The 20,556-nt window shown below is 43.5% G+C and overlaps 1 protein-coding gene across 2 annotated transcripts in view; it reads left to right on the top strand.

Annotated features, from left to right (window-relative positions):
- The first annotated feature begins 12,326 nt into the window (after positions 1 to 12,326).
- Positions 12,327 to 20,556, top strand: part of CABLES2 (Cdk5 and Abl enzyme substrate 2) — a 65,173-nt gene continuing 56,943 nt past the window's right edge. The window contains exon 1 of one of the 2 annotated variants that reach the window (XM_034433152.3): positions 12,327 to 13,161. In XM_034433152.3, the coding sequence (XP_034289043.2) occupies positions 12,524 to 13,161 (638 nt within the window). In that variant the 5' untranslated portion in view covers positions 12,327 to 12,523. The remainder of the gene's footprint in view (positions 13,162 to 20,556) is intronic. The other variant, XM_034433151.3, reaches the window with a different exon arrangement.

A 20,556-nucleotide genomic window follows, 5' to 3' on the forward strand; every position in this document is an offset into this window, starting at 1 on the left:
CAGCCTATCATTAGGGCAGAGAACCAGTTGTTAAATTATTTGAATCCTACCACTGGTTCGAAGTCTCTTCCAACCGTTACTTCATGTCTTGCCCTCAGGTGCTTTGGTGACGATTTAAATCATGAACGGGTGTTCGACAAGTCATTATGAAAATGGTGCACATTACCTCATCTGCATCCTTGGTGTGTTATTTATGTGATGCTATGACCACGCTGACATCATTAGGTGAATAACACAAACTGGATCTGAGGCATACTTTACTTTACTTTACTTTTATTTGATTTATATACCGCCCTACTCCCGAAGGACTCAGGGCGGTGAACAGGCAACAATAAAATACATACATACAAAATTTAAAAAGCAGGAAAAAAAATTGAATTAAATAGTTTGGCCCAGACAGATTAAAACCCCAATCAATTTAAAACAAATTTAAACTTTGAATATTAAAAATACTAAAAAATATTAAAAATTGTTTAAAAAGAGGGAGAAAGTTAGGCCAGGCCCGCCTGGTGAAATAAAAAGGTCTTTAGAGCACGGCGGAAGGTGCGCAGATCCGGGATCCTCCGTATCTCCGGGGAGAGCTCGTTCCAGATAGTAGGTGCCCCCACAGAGAAGGCTCTCCCCCTGGGGGCCGCCAGTCGACATTGTTTGGCTGACGGCACCCGGAGGAGCCCCTCTCTATGAGAGCGTACTGGCCGGTGGGAGGCTATTGGTGGTAGTAGGCAAGTACCCAGGTCCTGAGCCATGGTGTTGCATTGTGTTGATAAAGTTTTACTGCATTGTCCCAAATGTTTTTTGCTTGTTTGGTTTGGCATCCAATTTTGCTTGAAAGCAAAAGAGAAAGAAAAAGAGAAAGAAAAAAAAAAGCAGCTGTCCATTGGCTTAAGATTGCTATGGAGTTATGTACCGTGACTCCAAATTCTCTGATTTGATGAGTCACAGAACTCATCTGCCAGGTGAAAATTTATTCAAGGAGATCTGAACTTTTGATATTGGGACCGGAAACAGAACAAAAATCTCAGCAAGAGTTATCCTTCAGTCTGTGCCTTTTTTTTTTTTTTGGTCGGAGATGGAGAGATTGTGTTCATGCTGGGTTGGGCTAAAATGGATTTGGATGGTTTGAACAGGTTGTCCTTGACTTACAACCATTCGTTTAGTGACTGTTTAAAATTACAATGGCATTGTAAAAAAATGATTTATTGCAGCAACCCCGTGGTCATGTGAGCAAAATTCGGACACAGCTTGTATATAGAATAGAATAGAATAGAATAGAATAGAATAGAATAGAATAGAATAGAATAGAATAGAATAGAATAGAATAGAATAGAATAGAATAGAATAGAATAGAATAACCGAGTTGGAAGGGACGTTGGAGGTCTTCTAGTCCAACCCCCTGCCCAGGCAGAAAACCCTACACCACTTCAGACAAATGGTTATCCAACATCTTCTTAAAAATTTCCAGTGTTGGGGTATTCACAACTTCTGGAGGCAAGTTGTTCCACTGATTAATTGTTTTCACTGTCAGGAAATTTCTCCTTAGTTCTAAATTGCTTCTCTCCTTGATTAGTTTCCACCCATTGCTTCTTGTTCTACACTCAGGTGCTTTGAAGAATAGTTTGACTCCCTGTTCTTTGTGGCAACCCCTGAGATATTGGAATACTGCTATCATGTCTCCCCTAATCCTTCTAGAATAGAATATTAGAATAGAATAGAATAGAATAGAATAGAGTAAAATAGAATAGAATATTAGAGTAGAGTAGAGTAGAGTAGAGTAGAGTAGAGTAGAATAGAATATTAGAATAGAGTAGAGTAGAGTAGAGTAGAGTAGAGTAGAGTAGAGTAGAGTAGAATAGAATAGAATAACATTTTATTCTATATACGATCTGTGTCCAAATTTTGCTCACATGACCACGAGGTTGATAACTCATAAATATGACAGCTGCAGTGTCCCTGGGTCATGGGATCCCCTTTTGTGACCTTCTGACAAGCAAAGTCAATGGGGAAACCCAAATTCACTTAACAACCGTGTTACTAACTTAACAGTTGCAGTGATTCACTTAACAAATGTGGCAAGAAAGGTGATAAACTGGGGCCAAACTCACACAACAACTATCTTGCTTGACAATGGAAATTTTGGGCTCAATTTTGGTTGTAAATTGAGGATTACCTGTAATTTAACAGGTGGTGGTAGAAACCTACGCCAATGTGCAAAGATACGGTGAGACCAGGCTATGATTTTAAATTAGTGTTTTTCAACTTCACAACTTTAAAATAGGTGGACTTCAACTCCCAAAATTCCCCAGCCATCCATCTTAAAGTTGCCAAGTTTGGAAAAATACGGCTTTAAATCATAATGCGGTTCAAGCAGTACGTACAACATGTCATATTTTATTTATTTATTACCCAAATTTAGAAACGGCTGCAGTCTCAAAGATCTCTTGGCAATTCATAAAATAAAATACCCAATAAAAAAACATGCAATAAAAATACACAAATAAAAGGTCTACAAAACAGTTTTTTAAAAATAGAATGAAGATAAATAAGGGAGCTGTTACCATTTTTTCCCATGGATTTTGGTATTATAATGGTTCTGTACTTTAGACTGGTAATTTCCCTATTCTATTATTCTAAATAACCACTTAATTGCCCTATTCTGTTTCACTATATTAATTTCCAAATTAAACTTAGAATTGTACTTGTACTGTTACATGATTATATAGCTTATTTTCTAGTCAGTTTCTGTGCTGTATAGGCTGCTCAGTTAAATTTGACTCTTTTTCTTTCATATATTTATTTTGCCAGTCAAGGACAGACATAAAATGACTGGCTGATTGAAGAAAGAAAGAAAGAAAGAAAGAAAGAAAGAAAGAAAGAAAGAAAGAAAGAAAGAAAGAAAGAAAGAAAGAAAGAAAGAAAGAAAGAAAGAAAGAAGCTAAGCTGTAATTCAAAACATAGTAGCACCAGGCTGACCTTGTAAGAACTTTAAAACCAGAGCTGGGTCTACTTCATACATGGATGGGAGACCACCAGGAGTAGATGCTAGACTAGGAATCTGAGTTTATCTATTTCCTGGTAAAAGGCAGGGGAAAACATTGCTATACTATTACCAAGAAGTCTACAGTATTTTTAAAACAGTGTTTCTCAACCTCAGAATGTTAAGATGTGTGGACTTCAACTCCCAGAATTCCCCAGCCAGCACAGGTGCTTGGGGAATTCTGGGAATTGAAGTCCACACATGTTAAAGTAGTTGAGATTGAGAAAACTGCTCTAAGGTCACCAAAAATCAAGCTCAATTTAAAGAAAAGCTTTCTTGTTAAACCTGAGTTAAAGGTTTTGTCAAGGTTCCAAGTAACACCCCCAACGAAAGAAGACTCAGGGGCTTGAAGTTCCTCAAAGTTCTGTTTTATTAGAAATGTCATATTGGCACATCTGGGAAAACCTGAATCTGAAAGTTTTCGGATTTTGTCCTGGAAATATATAGTCATAATAACATTCCTTTCTCAGAGAGTCAAGGACATCTTGCCCTGCACCTGGAGGGCTGGAACTGGGAGGCATCTCCAGTTGGGACGGTGGTTTGATTCGACCATGTTTTTTTTTTAATAGTTTTATTAAATTTCTATACTGCCCTTCTCCCAAGGGACTCAGGGTGGTGTACAGCCATATTAAAACACATGAATTTATAAAATTTAAAACCAATTAAAATCAGATATATAAAATTTAGCCCTCAGTTTAAAACATATATACACCCATTTAAAATTCATATTAGGCCAGTCCGGCTTGCTGAAACAGAAGGGTCTTAATGGCGCGGTGAAAAGTGTGCAGGTCGGGGCTAAGACGAAGCTCTAGGGGCAGCTCATTCCAAAGGGCTGGTGCCCCCACAGAGAAGGCTCTCCCCCTGGGTGTCGCCAATTGGCATTGTTTGACCGACGGCACCCTGAGGAGCCCCTCTCAGTGGGAGTGTATTGGTTGGTGGGAGGTTGTTGCTGGCAGAAGGCGGTCTCACGTATATCCCAGTCCTAAGCCATGGAGCGCTTTAAAGGTGGTGACCAACACCTTGAATCGCACTCGGAAGACCAACGGGAGCCAGTGCAGCTCATGCAGGAGGGGTGTTACATGGGTACGCCGAGTTGCACCCATAACCACCCACGTGGCCGCATTCTGGACCAGCTGGAGCCTCCGAGTGCTCTTCAAGGGGAGCCCCATGTAGAGAGCATTGCAGTAGTCCAGATGTGACGTGACGAGGGCATGAGTGACTGTGCGCAGGGCATCCCGGTCCAGAAAGGGACACAACTAGTGAACCAGGCGAACCCGATAAAAAGCTCCCCTGGCCACAGCCGTCCTATGATCTTCCAAAGACAGCCGTGCATCCAGGAGAACACCCAAGTTGCGAGTTCTCTCTGTGGGGGCCAAGGTTCCACCCCCAATAGTCAATGATGGTGCCAGCTGACTATACCGGGCCGCCAGGAGCCACAGCCACTCAGTCTTGGAGGGGTTGAGTTTGAGCCTGTTTCTCCCCATCCAGATCCGCACGGCCTCCAGGCACCGGGACATCACGTGAAGGGCATCATTGTGATGGACATGTGGGTGCTGGGCAGGGACTTGAACTTTCCTTTGGGTGGGGAAAACCTGGAAGTTTTCAAATTCGGGTTTTCCCAGATGTGCCAATATGACATCTCGAATAAAATGGAACTTTGAGGAACTTCAAGCCTCGGAGTCTTCTTTTGTTGGGGGTGTTACTTGGAACCCTGACAGTATGTTGTGTGAACAAGCATGAAATAAAAAGAGAGTCCCTTTGTAACAGCAAGCACTACATGGAAATGGGTTTTTTTTTCCTTCCGTGGTCCAGGGTGAGATAGGAAGTGAAATTCCTCTCTAGTCTACCATGGCTAGTTACTAAAACTCTGCCAGCTGTAAGCAGCTGGATCTTGCAGATAGCATATAAAGAAAAACGCCCTTTTTCAGTAGCACATTTAACATTCCCTGATTAGAAAGTCCAGGAAGAAAAAACATAATATTAAGTTTGCAATCCATGACTCTGTTCAATCCAGTGGTGGGATTCAGCCAGTTCGCACCACTTCGGGAGAACTGGTTGTTAACTTGCTGAGCAGTTTGGCAAACTGGTTGTTGGAAGAAATCATTAGGGCAGAGAACCGGTTGTTAAATTACTTGAGTCCCACCACTGGTTCAATCACACTCAAAAAAGAAAAAGAAAGGACATTTCTTCATTGTTGGCAAATAATCTTCAATGCAGCTGCTCTTTTCTTCTGGGGATGCTAACATTGCCTGCTGCAGCCTGGTTCAAATACCAGCATTAAACCTGCAGTAATAAAGCAGCATTCAGAACGAAGCACCTTAAATTCAACCAAGGTTGCACAAGCTGATTTGGCAAATTTTGGGTCAGCTACTGGCTGCCAATGTCAACCTCGGCTATTTGGTTTAATTTATGGTCTGATATACCAGCGTTGTGTCAACTTAGAAAATTTATTTATTTATTTATTTGTCAAACACGTACAAGATAGCAGATATAAATATAAACATAAACAAAGGAAGTAAGTACAGATAAATGGGGACAGGAGGACAGGGACGGTAGGCACGCTGGTGCGCTTATGCACGTCTCCTTTACGGACCTCTTAGGAATAGGGTAAGGCCCATGGTAGACAGCTGAAGGTTGAAGCTGTGAGGGTTTGAGGACGTAACAACGGAGTCGGGTAGAGCATTCCAGGCGTTGACCACTCTGTTGCTGAAGTCGTATTTTCTGCAGTCAAGTTTGGGGCGGTTTACCTTGAGTTTGTATCGATTGTTTGCCCGTGTACTATTGAGGTTGAAACTGAAGAAGTCGTTGACAGGTAAGACGTTATATGTGTACTATGCTTAGATCAGACCGCAGGCGGCGCAGTTCTAGATATACCGTATTTTCCGGCGTATAAGATGACTTTTTAACACATTAAAAACTTCTCAAAAGTCGGGGGTCGTCTTATACGCCGGGTGTCGTTCTCCTGTAACCAGGTAGACCAGCCCGAAAGGCTCTTACGAGCCTTAAATGGCTCTGGCGATCCCAGCTGAGTTCCCTGCAATCTATTCAGGCAAGCAAGCAACTCCCTGCCTGCAATCAAGCAAGGAGGGAGTTGTGGACTTCAACTCCCAGAATTCCTCAGCCAGCAAAGCAAAGCTGGCTGAGGAATTCTGGGAGTTGAAGTCTACAAGTCTTAAAGTTGCCAAGGTTGGAGACCCCTGTTCTATTGGGTAAGTTTTTTTCCCCTTTGGGAGCTTTAAAAGAAATAGTCAATTGGGGTTTTTTTAGTTGTTCTTTTTTAGACCTAGCCATTTAAAGTTTAGGAAGTTTTAAATTTAGCTTTCATATAAAAATAAAAATAAAATAAAATAAAATAATATTTGTGCAGCTTTCTGAGATTTAGTGTGTTTCTGTAGTGTTTCACTCCAACTACACAAACACACAAAATCTCACAAAGCTGTATGTGGAATTTTGTGTGTGTAAAGTGTGAAAGTTGGTTTTTTGGACTTTTTGTGGCTGTGTGAGGTTCCTGCTTGTTGCAGGGGCCATTTTGGGTCTAGCACAGCTGCTTTTACATTGTGAGTGAGCCAGTTGTGTTGTGTTGTGTGTGTTTAGAGTGTGAAAGTTTTTTGGGGGGGCTTTTTGTGGCTGTGTGAGGTTCCTGCTTGTTACAGGGGCCATTTTGGGTCTAGCACAGCTGCTTTTACATTGTAGGTGAGCCAGTTGATGTTTTTTAATTTTTATTTGGTGTGCATTGGAAGAGGGGCAGTCTTATATGGCGAGTATAGCCCAAACCCTATATTTTAACAGGAAAAGTTGGGGATCGTCTTATACGCCCAGTCGTCTTATACGACAGAAAATACAGTAATAATACATATAATACAATACAATTGTGAGGACCAGCTTCCCCCCCCCCCCCACCTCCTTCCAAGAAAGTATGAACTCTTGAGAACTTTGTATTGCAAAAAGAACCGTTTACTGAAAGGGATGAAAGCAAGTCAAAACTCAAAGCAGGCTCTGGGGTCCTTCAGGGCATGCAGTTCAGGATAAAGGAAATTAGGAACCCCCTCCCCACCTTCCGATGTGGATTCCGACCAATCCACCGGTGTGAATGCGAATTGCACCAGCCTCTCTGAGAAACAGATAGGAAGAGCTTCTCAGGGTCATTTTACAATCCACTCGTTCCCCCACCTTCTCTTTCATTTCCCGAGGTGTGAGAATTCTCCAGGCATTCCTGGCGCCAGGCAACAGTTATAAATCAGGGTAAAGTTTATACAAAGAGGATCAGGCAACAAATTGGATACTTAGGACACATAGGAAAATAACTAAATGTGACAACTCCAAATCCCCCCCCCACCTTCTTCCACGAAGAATGGCAGAATAGCCTGTTATTAACATTCAGCTGCCTGCAATTACTGCAAGTTCGAATCTCCCCAGGCTCAAGGTTGACTCAGCCTTCCATCCTTTCTAAGGTAGGTAAATTGAGGACCCAGTTTGTGGGGGCAATAAGCTGACTTTGTATAAAATATACAAAAGTATGAAGGCTATTGCTTAACGCATTGTAAGCCATCCTGAGTCTCTGGAGAAGGGCGGCATATAAATCAAATTTTTTAAAAAAAGATACACAGAACTGACAATAATATAATATGAATAAGAAATTCGATCCCCTTAAGGTTAAGTGTATTGTGTGAATGCCATCAAGGATTCCTGCAGGGACTAACCTGTGGCTGGAAAGTCTACAAACAAGATTTGAGATTTGCTGCTCGGGTCCCAAGTGTCTCCACCCATCCAATACACCTTTCCTCTCAAATTAGCACAAGGCAAGTCGATGGCTATCCCAAAGGTGCTTTTTCAAAAGGCAAGATTGTTTTTCTTTGAAGATGTTTCACTTCTCACCCAAGAAGCTTCTTCGGTTCTGGCCGAAGTCAGAACTGAAGAAGCTTCTTGGATGAGAAGTGAAACGTCTTCAAGGAAAAACAAAGTCCATCACAACTGAAGAAGATGCTTGGATGAGAAGTGAAACGTCTTCAGGGAAAAACAAAGTCCATCAGAACTGAAGAAGCTTTTTGGATGAGAAGTGAAACGTCTTCAGGGAAAAACAAAGTCCATCAGGACTGAAGAAGATTCTTGGATGAGAAGTGAAAAGTCTTCAGGGAAAAACAGAGTCCATCAGAACTGAAGAAGCTTCTTGGATAAGAAGTGAAACGTCTTCAATGAAAAAAACAAAGCACCTTTGAGATAACCATGACCATCCTAGATGACTGAGAATCTCCGTAAGCAAGTCAATGGATAATTTGCCTACTAGGGCTGCACAACACAATTTGGAAGGGGAGGGGGGGAACAGAGATCTTGCAATGGCTTTAATAGTACCCTGCAGGAAGTAATCCAAGAGATAGCGCTTCCCCCCCCCAATGTGAAGGTGGAAAAAAAAATAAGAAAAGAATTCCTGTAGGCACAGTGAAAAAATGATGATCTGCTAACTAATAAATAATTGATGCTAGCGGTTTTAATATATTAATTAGTCATTTAGGCTATGCATTTTAAAAACATTTTCTCTAATGTGGAAAACAGGATTCAGTTAGGAAACCTGCTTTAAAGACTTAGCCCTTCGAAAAGTTTTGGAAATGAAGAATATACATGTGCAAAGTGCTTTCTTTGTTATTCATTCGTCCCTTTGTTTAATTGCTTAAACAATTGATATAGCTGCCTATTTCACCAAGGTGACCCTGAGTGGCACACAAAGATTAAAACCCAAAACCATTTCATAAATCGTAAAATCAATATTCAATTTTCTTTTCAAATCAGAAGCTTTACAAGCCAGAAATTCCCAATGGAGCAGGTGGGTTGAAGGATTTATCTGGAAATTAACTTCTGCTGCATCTAAAGAAAAGATGAAAGCGTTCGGCAGGAAAAGCAAAGGCGCCACAGTTTTTTTTTATTTTACTTATTTATGTAGTTACAAATCCCACCAGTCTCAAAATATTATTGGGCAGCGCACAACATCGGATGAAATGAAATGATAATAAAATGATAGCAATAATAATAGTATCTGCATCAAAGTATTGATAGGTTTGCATTGGTTAAAAATAAAGATTTTTTTGGGTTGCTATATGGATTTCAGTTTCTCATTCTAACCCAGGGGTGAAATCTAAATTTTTTTGCAATCAGTTCTGTGGGCGGGGCTGGGTGGGCGGGGCTGGGTGGTCATGACTGGGTGGGCGGGGCCAACATGACATCACTCACGTCACTCTTTCTTTCTTCTCTCTCTCTCCCTTCCTTCCTCTTTCTTTCTTCTCTCTCTCTCTCCCTTCCTTCCTTTCTCTTTCTTTCTTCTCTCTCTCTCCCTTCCTTCCTTTCGTTTTCTTTCTTCTCTCTCTCCCTTCCTTCCTTTCTCTTTCTTTCTTCTCTCTCTCTCTCCCTTCCTTCCTTTCTCCTTTTCTTCTCTCTCTCTCCCTTCCTTCCTTTCTCTTTCTTTCCTCTCTCTCTCTCTCCCTTCCTTCCTTCCTCTTTCTCTTCTCTCTCCCTTTCTTTTTCTTTCTTTCTTCTCTCTCTCTCTCTCCCTTCCTTTCTTTCTCTTTCTTCTCTCTCTCTCCCTTTCTTCCTTTCTCTTTCTTTCTTCTCTCTCTCCCTTCCTTCCTTTCTCCTTTTCTTCTCTCTCTCTCCCTTCCTTCCTTTCTCTTTCTTTCTTCTCTCTCTCTCTCCCTTCCTTCCTTCCTCTTTCTCTCTTCTCTCTCCCTTTCTTTCTTTCTTTCTTCTCTCTCTCTCTCCCTTCCTTTCTTTCTCTTTCTTTCTTCTCTCTCTCTCTCTCTCCCTTCCTTCCTTTCTCTTTCTCTCTTCTCTCTCCCTTTCTTTCTCTTTCTTTCTTCTCTCTCTCTCTCTCTCCCTTCCTTTCTTTCTCTTTCTTTCTTCTCTCTCTCTTGTCAGGCCCGCTGCGCCGGGATTGTCATTCCAGCGGGGAGCAGCCAACAGAGCCAACCACCTCACATTCCAGCCGCCCAGGAAGCCTCACCCTGCCTCCACTAACCTTAGAATCTAACCTATAGTCCTGGTGGTCTCCCATCCAAGTATGAAGTATTATTTAGGAGTAGGGTTAGAAAATAACCAAAATAAAATTTATGCAGCCCTAAAAATGATCTTCTGTCTTGGGCCAGTTATTCACTTTCAGCCTTAAGAAGAAGGCAAGGTCAAAAATCTTGCCAAGAAAACTGCAGGGACCACATTGCTACAAACTCACTCACTTGCTCTCTCTAAACTATTGTTTCTCAAATTCAGTAACTTTAAGTGTTAACTTTAACTTGAAAATTCAGTTATTGGCATTAAACAAAATTTAGCATAACTTTGAACATCTGTGCAAGCAAACCCTGTGAGATTTGCCATAAGATGTGTCCTATTATAGAAACTATTATAGTTTATCATAGAAACATCCTGAAAGCAAATTTTCTGAAAATTGGGTTCTTCCTTCTTCCCTTCCAAGACTGGCATTACATATTTTATCTAGGGCTACTGAAGATACTTCTAGAAAAACAGGTAACAAAGATGAATATTATAGGGAATCTCTTTAAACCAGCTTTTTATTAGAAAATAAAAACATGGAACTCTAGTGAATAAAGTTGGAATTCAAATTCTTTCTGCTCATATGTTTGCTAATTGGCTCAATGGAAAGATAAATGTGTTTCATGAACCTGTAAATCATTCAACACCGGGTAAAATAAGGTTAAATGTCAAACTTCCCTGAACTTCCTTCACCTGGTCTGGCGTATGGTATGAATAACGTAAGTCTATTAAAAGTGAGATTTGCAAATTCTATCTAATCCAAGAAAAGGATTGTTGACAGAGACCAGTCAACATTAAGATGTGTGGACTTCAACTCCCAGAATTCCCCCGCCAGCATGCCAAGTTTGAAAAACATTGGGCTTCTTGTCAAAGTTCTATTTTGACTATAATATTTATTTATTTAATATGTGTGGCAACCCATCTCCACCTATATACTGACTCTAGGCAGACATACCATCAACCTCCAAGTTTGAGAAATACTGCTGTAAATGCTGATTTCCGCGTGTATCCGACCAAATGTCTGTAGAGATTCTCAACCATCCAGGTCGTGGTTGTCCCAAAGGTGCTTTTTCAGGAGGCAACTGGACTTTATTGTTTTTTCTTTGAAGACATTTCGCTTCTCATCCAAGAAGCTTCTTCAGCTCTGACAGAATAGAGGGCAATGGAAGGATTTATACTCCTTGCAGACAGCTGGTCATTTGCATCCTTTAAGAGGGTCATTGAAGCACTTGGAGGTTTAGAGTTCAGCCACCCTCTAAAAGGATGCAAATGACCAGATGACCTATAACCATGACGGCGAACCTATGGCACGCGTGCCACAGGTGGCACTTGGAGCCATATCTGTGGGCACGCAAGTGTTGCCCTAGCTCAGCTCCAGCGCACATGTGCGTGCTGGCCAGCTGACTTTTGGTCTTTCCAGGCCCACTGGAAGTCAGGAAATGGGCCGTTTCTGGCCTCCGGAGGGTCTCTGGGGGGCGGGAAGGCCATTTTTGCCCTCCCCAGGCTCCAAGAAAGCCTCTGGAGCCTGGGGAGGGCGAAAAACAGGCCTTCCGGTTCCACTGGAAGTCAGGAAATGGGCCGTTTCCAGCCTCCGGAGGGCCTCCATGGGGGCGGGAAAGGCCGTTTTCGCCCTCCCCAGGCTCCAAGAAAGCCTCTGGAGCCTGGGGAGGGCGAAAAACAGGCCTACTGGGCCCACCGGTAACCTTTTTGCCATTGCATGCCAAAAGCGTAGGGAACGGGGGGGAGGGGTCATGTGTGCGCGATCTCCCCACATTCTCCCCGCTTTTGCCACACAACAGCAAAAAGGTTAGCCATCACTGACCTATAAGGTCCCTTCCAACTCTGTTAAATCTGCTAAATCTGTCTGCAAGGAATATAAATCCTTCCATTCCCCACTATCCTATCAGAGCTGAAGAAGCTTCTTGGATGAGAAGCGAAACGTCTTCAAAAAAAAAAAAAAAAACCCAAGAAAGTCCAGTTGCCTCCTGAAAAAAAAAAAAGCACCTTTGGGATTTTTTTTCCCAAAAGGCAATTGAACTTTCTTGACGGCTATTGTTTTTTTTTTTTTTTCCCCCTTTGAAAACGTTCGCGGCCTTTGAACCCGGCGGCCTTTAGGACCTGGCGAAGACGCGTTCAACAGAAAGGAAGAAGGAAAGGGTGGAGGGGTGGGGAGAGGAGGAGGAGGAGAGGAAAAACAGAACGGCGCTGACAATAGGACCGTCGGCGCGCCAATGAGAGGCGGCGAAGAGCGTCCGTATTTACATACCGCCGCGACGCGGCCAATGGCAGGCCAGGCGCCGGCTGAGCCACATCCCTTAGCCGGGCCGAGGCGGCCCAAGGAGGGGAAGCGCGAGTCCGCTCCACCCGCCCGAGCTGGGGGCGGGCGGCCGGCGGGCCGACGGCTTCCCCGCCGCTGCGAGTGGCGGCTGCGGGGCAAAGCTGCCGCGGCTGGGGAGAATGGCTGCGGCTGCGTGCGGCTCCCCGACGAGCCGGCCGCCCCAAGAGGAGCCTCCGGAGGCAGCGCCGGCTGGGGCCCGCAAGCGGGGCGGCGACGCCCGGCGGAGGCAGGCCGCCCTCTTCTTCCTTAACAACATCTCCCTGGACGGGCGGCCGCCGCCACCGTCGTCGTCGTCGTGCCCGGCGCCCGGCAAACCTTCGCAGGGGCAGCAGCAGCCCGTTTCGCCGGCCCCGGGAGAGGCTCAGCCGCCGCCGCCTCCTCCTCCGCCGCCGCCGCCCCCGGAGGAAGAGGCAGGAGGGGCGGCGTCGGCGGAGCCCGCGCCCCGCTTGCTGCTGCCGACGGGCCCCCACGGGCCCCCGCCGGGCTTCCTGCTGCCTTCCACGGCTGAGCTGGACCCTTCCCGCGGGCTGGGCGCGGCCGCTGCCCTCCTGCCCCAGCTGCTGTTGGGCAGCCCGCTTTGCCCGGTGCCCGCCGCCGCTGTCAGCCCGGCCGCCCTGGCGGGGGTCTTGGTGGGAGCCCCCAAGACGGGCATCGCGCCCCCCGGATTGCTGAGCCCCACCCAGGGCGCCTCTGTTGCAGGAGGAGCAGCAGCAGCAGCAGCAGGAGGAGGGCTACCTTTGGAGGTGCAGAGGCAAAGGTGAGGGGTCTCTCCTTCTTCTCTCCCACCCCCTGTTCCCCCGGGTCTCCTTTTTTTTTTTTTTTTTCCACTGGGTTGGGTGGGTCTGTTTTTGATGGTCTGCCATTAATGCCACTTCTGGGATTTGAGGGGGGGGGCAAATAGTTTTAACCGTGTAACAGAGTTGGAAGGGTCCTTGGAGGTCATCTAGTCCAAACCCCCCCCCCCCGCTCAGGCAGGAGACCTGTACTAGGGATTCGAACCGCCGACCTTTCTGATCGACAAGCTCAGTGTCTTAGTACCACATTCAGTAACAGTAACAGAGTTGGAAGGGACCTTGGAGGTCATCTAGTTCAACCCCCCTGCTCACGCAGGAGACCTGTACTAGGGATTCGAACCGCCGAAACTGCTGACCTTTCTGATCCACAAGCTCAGTGTCTTAGTAACACATTCAGTAACAGAGTTGGAAGGGACCTTGGAGGTCATCTAGTTCAACCCCCTGTTCACGCAGGAGACTTGTACTAGGGATTCGAACCGCCGAAACTGCCGACCTTTCTGATCGACAAGCTCAGTGTCTTAGTAACACATTCAGTAACAGAGTTGGAAGGGACCTTGGAGGTCGTCTAGTCCAACCCCCCCCTGTTCACGCAGGAGACTTGTACTAGGGATTCGAACCGCCAAAACTGCCAACCTTTCTGATCGACAAGCTCAGTGTCTTGGCCACTGAGCCTCTTTCTTTCTTTCTTTCTTTCTTTCTTTCTTTCTTTCTTTCTTTCTTTCTTTCTTTCTTTCTTTCTTTCTTTCTTTCTTTCTTTCTTTCTTTCTTTCTTTCTTTCTTTCTTTCTTTCTTTCTTTCTTTCTTTCTTTCTTTCTTTCCCCCCCCCACCCTCTCGGCTGAATGCCTTGTTTTGTGGCCAGCCACAAGGAATGGGGTATTGGGGGGGGGGGCACGTGAGAATCCTGGCCGCGCATCCATTGTCTTTTGCAACTTTTTCCCCCCTTGCTGGGTGCCCTGGGACTACAGCACCCATCGCCTCTTTAGGATGGGCCCGATTGGAGTTGCCAATTGCCACCATCCTAGAGGAAGCGGCTTGGGGCAAGGTGGCGTAAAGGGAATAAAAGGCAAGGCGGGTGAGCTGGAGAGATCACGTCTGTATGCTGTTGCTCCAGGGACCTTTGGGGATTTTAAGGCTGAGCAAACTTTCTATCGGCTTGCAGCATGAATTTGGGGGGGGGGTTGCCCTTTTTCAAGGGAGCCGTGCAAAGAGGCTGCCCTGGGTGCAACCCGAAGGAAACCTGCTTTATCCTGGGAAGCAAGATCGAAGGAAAGTCACCCCAAAGAGTTTTGCTTGACCCTGATATCTTCTCTTTAGTCCCTCAAAAGAGAAGGAAAGTGGGGAAATGCCTCTTAAGAGGTTTCCACCTAATGCCCTCGACCAGAAGTAGCAAAAAAACCCCATAGCTCCAGAGATTGTAGCCAGCTTGCCAGTGTCCTTTGGTGACCCCTCCCCAGTTCCCCCCCCATTTAGTACCCTACATTTTAAAGCAGGGGTCACCAATGTTTCGGACCTCAGGGACCACTCAATTCATAATTTTAAATCCCATGGACCACTAATATGAATTTTTTAAAAAAAGATAAATAGTATTTAGTGCAATATAAAACATGCGGACTACCAATATTTTCTGCGGACTACCAAAATTTTCTCGCGGAACACCAGTTGGTGACCGCTATTTTAAAAGGTATTTGTGTGTGTTGAGTTTGCATTTTCTGGACTTTAGGAGATGGTTGGGACTGAGGAGGAACCGAGTGGTATACAGCTTTGCTTCTGTTTTTTTTTTTTTTCCAGGAATTGCATATTGGTTGCCTTTCCTTAACCCCCAACCCCTTCTCCTTTTGCGGTTTTGTTTGGTATCCAGAGAAGTTATGTCAGATTAACCCCTTCCCCACTATTTGTTTCTCGGTTTTCACACTTGCAGAAGAGTGTCGGAGCTCTGTGGAACTTTTGACAACACAGTTGTGTTCTGCTGGGTCCCTTTGAGCCTTAAGAGAAGTGAATCTGGGGTGCATTTTCACCATCCCAGTTTGGTCAAAGACTGAAGGAGATTGTGTTTGTGTACAAAATGAGCTTGTTGCCTGGGGGATCTCACTCTGTTTGCTTGGGGGCTAATAAAGCGACTTAGGTAGTTTGATTTTTGCTGTTGTGAATATCTGAATAGCGGTTCTTAGGCCCAAGCTCAAAAAAATGAGGGCACTTTGAAAAGTTTGAGAAAAATCCATCTCCACGTGAAACTCTTTCTTAAACCCACCTATCCCCATCACAGATTTGTGTGTGTGTGTGAGTGATGATCTTTAGGCTGGGCCACATTGATTAAGCCAACTGATGAGCTTTGACTGATCTTCAAAAGCTGAACAGGCTGAGACCTACTTGGATGAGAAAGTCTGCCAAGTAAATTGTAAATCAATCTGTAGAGTAGATCAATCTGTAGAGTGGATTGAGAAATTGGGAAAAAAAATAATATCCTGGAAGAAGTCAAAAGAAAACAGTTTTGTTGCCAATTAAACCCTCTGAATATGTTCACGGAGTCACCATTTCAAGCCTTGACTCTAAAGGACACGAGTTATTTCATGGTTTTTACTGGGAATCTGTGAATAAGCCTCAAATTGGCAGAGATGCTATGAAGAAGGTAAACATAAAAGATTCACTGAGCACATAGACTCTGGGCCAAGTGATTAATCAGAAATGTGCTATTTGGGGCAATTGTTGCAATCTTCACATCCGTAGCTGGCTGGTTTTGACCAAGTCATATAATCCTCTGGCAGCACTCATCCAACCGGGTTTCTGAATTAGCCCATATTTGTGGCTTGCATAATGCACAAAGCCCCTAAACAAGTTAAGTATAATAAACAAAGCAACAAAATAACTACCTGGTATTTTGCTGGTACATAATTTTTAACCCATCCAGACAAAAACAGTTTATCGTAGATATTTTGCTTTTTATTTTAGTTGGTTTTTTGCTGGTTTGCTTTGCTTTGCTTTGTCTTGTCCTGCTAATAAATGTTTTCTGTGTGCTGTAGGAGGGGTGTCCAGAGAAAGAAAATCTTCTTTTTTCTCAGGGAAGGGGGAAAAAAATTCTTTTTAGTGCAAATGTGATTGTTCTGTTCAGCTTGAGCCTCTGCTGCTGCTGTTGATCAAAATACGTAATGATCTTTGTACCGCTTGCAAAAATAGTGTTGCTATTGTGTAACTTTTCAATGACTTTCCACATACCTCTGTCCTATACATCTTCCCTTCATCTGGATCTTCAATAATTAAGAAAGCACCAGCAGTTAAAGAAGGAAGATTGCTTTACGAGTATGGAGTCTATTCCATCTCTGGTTTGGGGAATACAGAATTGGGTGGGTGGGTGAGACCTTACCATCATTTTTAGGCAGTGTTTGATTTCATTTCCTTCTCTCTTCCATTCTCCACCCCACTCACCCAATCTCTGTCCATTGAAAAGAAGGTACAAATAAATCTTATACGCAAAGGAATCGTGTATGGAAAACGTTTAACAGTTACACATATTATTCTGGTCAGAACTTAGCTTGCTTCTTTCCACTTATATCCAAGGGAAAGGAGGAGGATCCTGAATATGTGAAATTAGGAGCATTATAATTGATAGCCATATGGACAATTTGTGTTGTTCTGAATTTTAAGGCAGACTTCATTAACTTTCTATCCTCCAGCTATATAAGGTCTACAGCAATGTGCATGGGCACTTTAATGCGAATAGACTAGAACAGAACAGAACAGAACAGAACAGAATTTATGGGCCAAGTATGTTTGGACACACAAGAAATTTGTCTTGGCGCATACGCTCTCGGTGTACATAAAAGAAAAGATACATTTGTCAAGAATCATAAGGTACAACACTTAATGATAGTCATAGGGTACAAATAAGAAATCAAATCATATTAGGAAACAGTCAATATAAATCGTAAGGATACCAGCAACAAGGTTACAGTCATACAGTCATAAGTGGTAGGAGATGATAGGAACGATGAGAAGATTAACAGTAATGCAGCCTTAATAACTAGTTTGACAGTGTTGAGGGAATTATTTGTTTAGCAGAGGGATGGCGTTTGGGAAAAAACTGTCCTCGTGTCTAGTTGTTCTGGTGTGCAGTGCTCTATAGCATCATTTTGAGGGTAGGAGTTGAAACAGTTTATGTCCAGGATGTGAGGAGTCTGTAAATATTTTCACAGTCCTCTTTTTGACTCGTGCAGTATACAGGTCCTCAATGGAAGGCAGGTTGGTAGCCATTGTTTTTTCTGCAGTTCTAATTATCCCTGAAGTCTGTATCTGTCTTATTGGGTTGCAGAATCAAACCAGACAGCTATAGAGGTGCAGATGACAGACTCAATAATTCCTCTGTAGAACTGGATCAGCAGCTCCTTGGGCAGTTTGAGCTTTCTGAATTGGCGCAGAAAGAACATTCTTTGTTGTGCTTTTTTTTGTGTGTGTGTGACTTGAAATCCTTCAAAAGTGCTAGGCTAGAAGTTCTTCAGAGGCACATGTCTAGAATCCAGGGGACTGTGAGTTCTAGTCATACTTCTTTCGGAAACTTCACACCTACTTTATTTATTAAGTTTATTCTTCTTCTTGTGCCATATCCGTCATCGGACGCCAGCAATCATGCTGACGATCCTATTTTTATCAGCAGCCACACGAAAAAGTGCTGCTGAGTTTTGTCCAAACCAGTTCCTTAGATTTTGAAGCTATTATGTTCTTCTTCTGCATGGACTTCGTTTGCCTTTTGTTGGAGTGAAGTACGCTGTATTTTTTCCAGGTGTCGCATCACATGTCCAAAATATTCTAACTTTCACTTTTTAATGGTTTTGATGATTTCTTTTAATGGTTTTAATGATTTCTTTACGTTTATACATTCCCCCATCTCACTATCCAGAGTGCCTGTTGACAATTCAGGCATGAAGTCTGCTGGATCAGTCTCCCCTGGCCGCCTCCCCCCACCCATCTGAGTCAACACTTACTCAAAGGTACACAAAGACACACACACGATATAGCACAGAAAGCTAAAGATGTCCCTCTGTACAGTGACACCTCTTATTCTATAGGTATTCATTGTCCAGCATTGTTCTTAACAAGATTGTTGCTCACGTCTTTCAATTTTCAGTTTTCTTTCAATTTACACAGACCGTGAATCAGGGTGGATTTGATTTAAATCATGATTTAAATCACTAGTAAAAAGACTTGATTTAAATCAACTAGATTTAAATCATAATTTTTAAAGAGCAACTGTCATCTCTGCTACTCCTTTGACCTGCTGTTGACTCACCAATAGTCCCAGTGTTGCAGAATATACAGCCTTGTGCTACATAACTAAGCTCCATTTCATGCTGAATAAACTAAATTATTTATGTATCTTAAATAGAAAATTATCTTACGATAGATTTTTACCCCAAAAGTTTTTTATTAAAATAAATACAATAAAAATCAAAAAAAATCTGATTTAAATAAAATAATCAGATTTAAATAAAAAAAATCTGATTTTTTTTTATTTTTTTTTTAAAAACATTGATTTTTATCCACCCTGCTGTGAATGTATCCTAGATCGGGGATCTCCAACTTTAGCAACTTTAAGCCTGGCGGACTTCAACTCCCAGAATTCCCCAGCCAGCAAAGCTAAGTCCTAGATCTCTTCAACCCAACTCTGAGCTCACAATAGCAAGGCAGACTCTTCCAGGAATCTGTTTTTGGTAGATCCCAAACAATCCTATCCGAATTGATACTGGCTGGAACAAATCCAAGTGGCCTTGTCATTAGACAAAGCATAATCAATCAGCTTCTCCTTATGTCCAGCTTCATTCGGAAAGAGTTGTTCCGCTTTGTGGTGCCAGTATCAATTCAGATAGGATTGCTTTAGGACGTGGAATGTCCTCTGCCTAACCTCTTTAACATTCAGGCTTGTCTTCGTTGTTGAGACTTTTTTCTTCTCTTGTCAGGCACAATTAACTATTTACCTGTGGAAGCTAGAAATTTATAGGACAGCTTTTGCTACCAGGCGCCTCTAACAGACTTCCACTCCCATAATTAAGAAGCCTGCAGGGATTATGCGTTTTTCCTTGCTTGTTGCTGAACAAAGCTAGGCTAGAGCTTTTCTTTCCCAGAGGATTTGAGGGGTGGGGGGAATAATACATTTGGGGGGGGGGGAATTCTTTTTTTAAAAAATGTTTTTGTTGTACATTTTCCTTTATAATACATCACATTTTACAACAACAGCCCATCTCATTCCGTCTTTCCTTTTTCTTCCCTCCCTTCCCTTTTCCCCTCTGCTTCCCTCTCCTTCCCTCTTTCCTTCTCCTCTCCCCTCTCTCCTTCTCTCTCCTCCCTTTTCCTCTCCTCCTCTCCCCTCTCCTCTTCTCCACTTCCCTCTCCTCCCCTTTCTCCTACTCCTCTCCTCCCATCCACTTCCCTCTCTCCTTTCCCCTCTCTCCTTCCCTCTTCTTCTGTCTCCTTCCTTCTCCTCTTCTCTCGGCCTTTCTCTCCTCCTCTCCTCTTCTCCACCCCACTCCACTCCCCTCTCTCCCTTCCTCTCTCCATTTCTCTTTCCTTCCATCTTCTGGAAAAATTTCTTATCCTGCGTGAAGTTTTGCTATCTGCAACCAAGTGCGACAGGCAGCCTTCCTGTTTTAAATTCTCACGAACGAAGGCAAATATACGTGTCCCAGGATAATGTTGCAGGATCCTATCTGGGTTCTTCAAACCCTGGACCAGAGGTTTAGTCTTCCGAGCTTTCGGATTAGTGCTAGAGCCCGTCCACAGGGACAGTTTGATTTAATTAACACAATTTAATTTTTTAAAACAATCTCATTTGTTTTTAATTCCTCTCCAAATGGATTGGATCTTCTTTCAAAGTACTGAGAAACAGGGCTGTCCAGCCTTTGTAACTTTAAGATCTGTGGACTTCAACTCCCAGAATTTCCCAGCGGGCATGAAGTCCATAAGCCTTACCTCTTGTGTGCATGCTGGGATTGGAGCACGCAGCTGGCCTGATCACCCTGAAATTGTGTTTCCCCAAAAATAAGTCCTAGTGCTTATTTTGGAGCCCCAAAAAATATAAGACCGGGTCTTATTTTCAGGGAAACATGGTAGCAGAATTATCTAATTTCATGATCAGATTACTTTTAGAAAAGTAACTACCAAAGTATATCAGCATGAACCATCCAGCTAAAGATAAGGGGATGAGGAGACTTTTTCAAAGCACCAGAAAGCAAAACAAAAAGCAATGGATGGAAACTAATGAAGGAGAGAAGCAACCTAGAAGAAAGAGAAATTTCCTAACAGTGAGAACAATAAATCACTGGAACAGCTTGATTTCAGAAATTATGGGTGCCCCATCACTGGAGGCTTTCAA

This window comes from Pantherophis guttatus, chromosome 3 (assembly GCF_059756535.1).
Source record: "Pantherophis guttatus breed Tessera chromosome 3, ASM5975653v1, whole genome shotgun sequence".
Lineage (NCBI taxonomy): Eukaryota > Metazoa > Chordata > Lepidosauria > Squamata > Colubridae > Pantherophis > Pantherophis guttatus.